Below are 7234 nucleotides of genomic sequence, written 5' to 3' on the forward strand. Positions count from 1 at the left end.
CACTTTTGTATTTCCCCCAAAGCCAATCTGATCACTTAAGTCACTTATTCTGTTCTTGTAAGCTGAGCATCCATGGTTGATGCTCAGAGGCCATGTCTGCCTCAGATTACACACACACACACACACACACACACACACACACACACACACACACACACACACACAAACTGGCATTTGCCCAGAATGGCTCAACAGCCTTGTTCTCAGTCTTGTATTTGAACAGAATAAAAACAGGAAGAGTCTGTGATTTGTGTCTGATACACGGGATAGTAGCAGCAGCAATGCTATGATAATGAAGCCAGAGAAAGTGTGATTGAGTTCTCATGCGTGAATTGCAACTGTTATTTAAATTTAAAAGAAAGATGTCCTTTTTAAATTGGCAGTGCAAGGTAAAGAATTTTAGGCAGAGAACTGTTTTATATACTGTACAGGCCTGAGGTTAATGTTTGTGTATATTTTGCTGGTATATCTCTATTACTGTGGTTGTTTTCAGTTAGGGCTCTGGTTTTGTTTATGTTTTTAACTGCTTTTACTAAGTATCAGGTTTTGAAAACTGGCCCAAACTTACTGAAGGGTGGGGTGGAGATGAAGGATGGATCTCAGATGTCCATGAAAACATACAACTACAGTGGTACCTCAAGATACGAACCCTTCGTCTTACGAACAACTCGAGATACGAACCCGGGGTTCAGAAAAAAATTGCCTCTTCTTACGAACTTTTTTCGTGTTACGAACGCCAAACCCGAACTTCTGGGTTCGGCGTTCGGGAGGCTGCTGGGAAGCCCCGCCGCCCAGCTGTCACCTTTTAAACAGCCTGGTGGCTTCTCGGCGGCCTCCCAAACGCCGAACCCGGAAGTTCGGGTTTGGCGTTCGGCGTTCGGGAGGTCGCTGAGAAGCCCCCAGGCTGTTTTAAAAGGTGACAGCCGGGCGGCAGCGGTTTTTTTGCGGGTTTTTTTTTTTTGGTTGCACGGATTAATTGACTTTACATTGTTTCCTATAGGAAACAATGTTTCGTCTTATGAACCTTTCGTCTTACGAACCTCCCCCTGGAACCAATTAGGTTCGTAAGACGAGGTATGACTGTATTATTTCTCTTCTCTGTTCCCCAACTATCTTCTTTTTAAGAGATTTCACATTCAAAATATATTTGCCAGTACAGTGGTACCTCGAGATACGAGTTTAATTCGTTCCGGACCTGGGCTCTTAAGTCGAGCAGCTCTTATCTCGAACGACTTTTCCCCATAGGAATTAATGTAAATAATTTTAATTGGTTCCAGCCCTCAAAAAACTCACAAAGTTAGTCTAAATTATGCAGAAAGACATGTTTTTAATGAAGAAATGTACATGTACATATAAATGAATAATGAAGTTTCTTTCACTTAACTTGTAAACTTTCTTAAACTTTTAAATTTACATATGTTCAACTTCTCTGCCACCCAATCCTGTAGGACAGAGGTCCCCAACCCTTTTTGCACCAGGGACCGGCTTTAAGCGATCAAGAGAGGAATGGGTGAATGAATGGACGGAGGGTGGGAAGGAAGGAAGGAAAGAGGGAAGGGACAGGAACAGAGGAAGGAAGGAAGGAAACTTATGAAAGGGGAGAGTAAGAGAGGAATGAGTGAAGGGAGGGAGGGAGGGAAGAAGGTGGGAAGGAGAAAGAAAAGAAGAAATAGAGGAAGGGAAGGTAAAAGAGAGAAAGAAAAAGAGCAAGAAAGAAAGCTGCAAGCACCCCCCCCGAGCCCCCCAGGCCGGCTGCAACCTTTTAAAACACACGCGCCGCTTCGCAGCTGTCTCCTGAAGCTGAACGCGGAAGTTAGCGTTCGGCTTCAGGAGACAGCTCCTTGGCGCTTGTATCTCGAATTTGGGCTTGTAAGTAGAACAAAAATATCTCTCCCCTCCCAGCTCTTATCTCGAGTTGCTCTTAAGTAGAGCAGCTCTTATGTCGGGGTTCCACTGTAGAACAGATATGCTTCACATTTAAATGAATGTAAGGAGGAAAAGGAGACAACAAGTATCTTTAGTCATGTATATGCCTAGTTAGTTGTGTTGTAATTGTCTCTGGCCACTATTAATTTCTGGGTGATTCATTAGCAATTTCCTCAATTAAGGGATACAAAATTTTGATCAAGAGCTCCACACTTAGCTGTGGATATAAGAGGTCCCATCTCCCTCCTTGCTAAAACAGACAAAGTTTTTGCATGCATTAAACATCTGGAACATAGAAATACATATTGAGGGGAGGATGGTGGAGATTAGAGACACACATGAATACACACTTGCACACACACCACACACAATGTTGTAGAGCATTCATAGTAATTCAGATGGTAAATACTCCTAAATTTTTGCAAATGAAAAATAAGTCAAAAGCTTGATGTAGTTGCTTCCAGTTATGATGATACCTCCCCCATCCTCCATGCCATCACTGTAAATCTCATGGTTCTGTAAAAACATCATCTGACTGTTAATAAAGTATATATTTTAATGGAAGTTACTATGTTTAATGGAGTTCAGGTCTACTTAAATATATGTAGGATTGCAATCTAAAACGTACGTAATCTGAGGCAAAGAAACTTCTTTTCAGTTTATAGAATTTCTTTCTTTTTCTCTGAACCCCTGAACATATAAACAGTGAAATCAAAAGATCAAAAAACCTACAAAACACAGCATCACAAGAATCAAATAGAAAGAAATCTATGCCATAATAAAGTTATTACGGTTCAAAATATTTTTTTTGTTTTTCTTTATAGATTGATGTGAATTACTTCTCTGGGATGTCTTTATCATAGAAACATTGATGGCAGAAAAAGACCTAATGGTCCACCTAGTCTTCCCTTATACTATTTCCTGTATTTTATCTTAGGATGGATATGTTTATCCCAGGCATGTTTAAATTCAGTTACTATGGATTTACCAACCACGTCTGCTGGAAGTTTGTTCCAAGCATCTACTACTCTTTCAGTAAAATAATATTTTTTCATGTTGCTTCTGATCTTTCCCCCAACTAACCTCAGATTATGCCCCCCTTGTTCTTGTGTTCACTTTCCTATTAAAACACTTCCCTCCTGAACTTTATTTAACCCTTTAACATATTTAAATGTTTCCATTGTGTCTCCCCTTTCCTTTCTGTCTTCTATTTCAATCGATTTAATGGAAGTTACTATGTTTAGTAGAGTTCAGGTCTACTTATATGTAGGATTGCAATCTAAAACATACATCATCTGAGACAAAGAAACTTCTCCATTTATAGAATTTTTTCTTTCTTTCTCTGCACCCCCTGTACATATAAGCAGTGAAATCAAAAGATCAAAAAACCTACAAAACACAGCATCACACGTATCAAATGGATAGAAATCTATGTCATAATAAAGCTATTACGGTTCAAAAAAATCTTTTGTTTTTCTTTATAGATTGATGTGAATTACTTTTATGGCATGCCTTTATCATACAAACAGAAAATTGATGGCAGAAACAGACCTCATGGTCCATCTAGTCTTCCCTTATACTATTCCCTGTAATTTATCTTAGGATGGTTATACTGTATGTTTATCCAAGGGATGTTTAAATTCAGTTACTGTGGATTTACCAACCACATCTGCTGGAAGTTTGTTCCAAGCATCTACTACTTTTTCAGTAAAATAATATTTTTTCATGTTGCTTCTGATCTTTCCCCCAACTAACCTCAGATTGTGCCCCCTTGTTCTTGTGTTCACTTTCCTATTAAAAACACTTCCCTCCTGAACTTTATTTAACCCTTTAACATATTTAATTTTTTTGATCGTGTCCCCCCCTTTCCCTTCTGTCCTCCAGACTATACAGATTGAGTTCATTAAGTCTTTCCTGATAAGTTTTATGCTTAAGACCTTCCACATTTTTGTTGCCCGTCTTTGGTCCTGTTCAATTTTATCAATAAATAAGTTAAAGAAAAAAACCCAAGGAAAGATTTGTGTCCTGACACCTACATTGGGGTTTTTTTTAAGGCACAGTTATACAGTAAAAGCTTTACATTACCTTTCTGGACATGTATTATGTCTGGGAAGTTGGCCAGATGTCCCTGATACAGAGCTAATAAATCCATCACTGGGTCCAGGTCCTGTCTGGGTTGGTCTGCAAAGAGTTCACCAATAGCATCATAGGCTTCCCCAGTGAAGGCAATGGCCTGATTGAGGCCAACTGAAAAAGCTTGCTGGTCCATTTCAAAGGCTTGGCTGAGGCCTCGGAAGGAGTGTCCCACTTTCTGGTATTCCTTTTTGAACCCCGCAACCTGCTTGCGGGCAAACTCATTGACCGTCTGATTCAACTGAATTGTGCTCTCGTCCATCTTTTTGGTGAAACTTTTGAAGCCGTCCACTTTACTTTCCACCTCCTGCAGGTCCAGAGCAGCCGGGCCCCCGGCGGGGACGCTAATGGTCAGGAAGAAGTTCGCACCCACCATCTCGTCCTTCTCGGCTTTGCGTTTGCCTTGCTTCCAGGCCTTCTCGTCGGTGCTGGGACAGGTGAGAAAATGCTGGAAGGCGTCGCACTGGGCCAAGACTGGATGGCTGCACATGTGGTCCATCCACCAGGCCAAGCCTTTGCGTCGCTTGGAGATGAAGTCCTCCTCGAAGCGCCCCGTGGCTTGTTTCTCGGGCAAGTGGGGCACAGAAATGACGGGGAACTTCTCAACCAGGCGGCCGTAGAGCCAGTCAAAGTGCTTGTAGCGGCGGTTGACCTGCTGACCCGTGTGGCTGGGCACCAGCTTGTAGGCGATGTAGCTCTTCATGCCTTTGAACTTGGTCTGCTTGGTGGGGTCATCGATGGAGCACTGGAAAGGGTAGGGGTTCTCCTGCCACTCGGGCCCGTAGGAGCCCAGCACCACGCAGAGCTTGTCGCCGTCCTTGACGAAGCCCGCGGCCTCGCCCAGCACGAAAGCTTCGCCTCCGGATTTCACGAAGGTGGAGAAGCGGTTCAAGTTGCGGCTGACGGTGGCCGAGCTCTTGGCGCCGCCGGCCGGGTGATGCAAAGGGCCGCCGGGTTGGCTGCTCCGGAGCCGAGCGACAGATCGGAGCGGGTGGAAAGGGAATACCGGCTGGCTGAGGAGCCTCCCGCCCCGCCGACTCCCAGGGCCGCGTTCTCGTAGTCCGGGTAGGAGCAGCTCAGGACGCCCGGCTCGTCGGCCACGGTCGAGCTGTCGTCCCAGTCGTCGTCCCAGTCGTCGTCGCTGCCTTGGCTGGCTTGGTAAGAAGAGCCGCCGCCGTAGGAGCGCGGCGCCTGGAAGGAGGTGTAAGCCCGACGAGGCGACCGGCGGCGGAGGTAGCTGGAAAGGCTCGGCAGCGGCCGGCGGAGGCAGCTGGGGATGATGCTGGACCCCGGGGGGGTTGAAAGCGGGAGCCGCCAAGGGCTCAAAGCCGCCCGACGGCACGTTGGCGTAGCGAGCCGGGACGGGCGCCGGTGGCGGGAGCGCCGGCTCGGCTACGGGAGCTCGGATGACCTGGACGTAGGAGGCCGGGAAGAGGCCTCGGTCGCCTCGGCTGTTCACCCCTTCGAACCACCCCTCGATCTCCTGGTCGCTGCACAGGCTCAGCACCTCGTGTTCGCGCAGCGAGATCTCGCCCGGGTTCTCCGACTTGAAGTCGTAGAGCGCGCGGGCCCGCAGCAAAGCCATGGCCCCGCCGCCGCCCAGGCAGGGATGGAAGTCGAAGGGGCCGCCTCACAGGCGCGACTCGCGCCCCCCGCCGGCCGGCCGGCCTCGCTGCCCGCCCCTACGGCGGACTAACTGCCGGTCCGCCTCCCTCTCCCGGGGCGCCGCCTCAGCCCGAGCCCCCGCTCCCTCTCCGTCGCTCCCCCCCGGGAGCCCTCTCCTTCGGCGGCCGCGCTCCCCAACCGAGCGCCGGAGTGCCGCTTGGAGGCGCCCGGAGAAGGGGGCCGGGTCGGGGGACTGTCCCACGTCGCCAGTTTCACTAATCCAGAGCCGAGAGGAAGGGCCGGGAAGCCGAGCCCAGAGCTGCCGCCCCCATCGATGGGGCCGGAGCGGCGGGCAGAGGCTTCGGGTTGGCCTTCGCGGTGCGCCCGGCCTGCCCTCTGGCGTTCGGCGTGGGAGGGACGCCGCCTCAGAAGCCGCTGAAGTGAAGCGATTTCGGGCGTTGAAAAGCTGGGGGGCATCTGAAGCTGAGGGAACCCGTAAGCTGAGGTTGAGTCAGGAGCCTTCGAGGGGAAGCCTTCGAGAGCGATTCAAGGCCAGTCAGGCGCCGAAGAGTTTTCTTGTCAATCATTTGCCAATCAAGTGTCCCACACTTTTTCAGTCCAACACTCACCCACCCCTTTGGTGGTGAAAACTCATCTTCAGGTGGCGTGACCAACTTGTAAAATGTGGTGAAACTCACTTAACAACGTTCTTGCTTAGCAGCCAAAATTTGGGGCTCAATTGTGGCCATAACTCTCCCCTTCCCCCCCTCTTTCTTTTCCTCTCCTTTCCTTTCTATCTTCCTTTCTTCCTCCCTCTTCCTGCCTGCCTGCCTTCTTTCAATCCATCTTTCTTTCCTGCTTTTTTATTTCTTTCTGTCTTCTTTTCTTACTCCTTTCTACTCCCCCCTTCCATCCATCTTTCCTTCCTTCTTTCTTTCCTTCCTTCTGTATTCCTTTCTCCCTCCCCTTCCTTCCTTCCATCCTTTCCCTTTCTTTTCTTCTTTTTCCTTCTGCCTTTTCTGTTTCCTTCCTTCCTCCTTCCCTTTACTTCTTTCTTTCTTTCCTTCTTCCTTCTTTCCTTCCTCCCTCCCTTCCATCTATCCTCCCATCCATCTTTCCTTGTTTCTTTCCTTCTATCTTTGTCTTCCTTGCGTCTCCCTCCCTCCGTCCCTCCCTCCCTTCCTTCTTTCCATCAAAATTCTTTCCCTCTTTTGTTTCGTTCTTTTTTCCTTCTGCCTTTCTGTTTTCCCTCCCTCCCTCCCCTCCCCTCCCCTCCCTCCCTCCCTTCCTTCCTTCCTCCTTTCCTCTTCCTCCCTCCCTTCCTTCCCTTCCTTCCCTTCCTTCTCCCAATCATCAAGAGGTTAATTAACATTCCTTACTTCATTATGGTTTCATTAGCCAAAACTGAGATTAATATTTTCCAGGATTTTAAATTCTGATTTCTGTTTATTTTAGTCCAGCATTTCTCAAGATATGTTCTGCATATAGACTAAACAGAAAGGGTGACCATATATAACTTTGGCATTCTTCCTATTTTTGGACCAATGAGTTATTCCATATGTTGTTCTGA

General features: G+C 47.6%; 1 protein-coding gene across 1 annotated transcript in view; it reads right to left on the reverse strand.

The window, feature by feature from the left end:
* Positions 1-5897, reverse strand: part of SNX18 (sorting nexin 18) — a 31515-nt gene extending 25618 nt beyond the window's left edge. Inside the window, 3 exon segments of the mRNA XM_070743349.1 lie at positions 4012-5005; positions 5008-5262; positions 5264-5897. Coding sequence (XP_070599450.1) covers positions 4012-5005; positions 5008-5262; positions 5264-5644 — 1630 coding nt within the window. The 5' untranslated portion in view covers positions 5645-5897.
* Between the last annotated feature and the right edge of the window lie 1337 nt (positions 5898-7234).

This window comes from Erythrolamprus reginae, chromosome 2 (genome assembly GCF_031021105.1).
Source record: "Erythrolamprus reginae isolate rEryReg1 chromosome 2, rEryReg1.hap1, whole genome shotgun sequence".
Classification (NCBI taxonomy): Eukaryota; Metazoa; Chordata; class Lepidosauria; order Squamata; family Dipsadidae; genus Erythrolamprus; species Erythrolamprus reginae.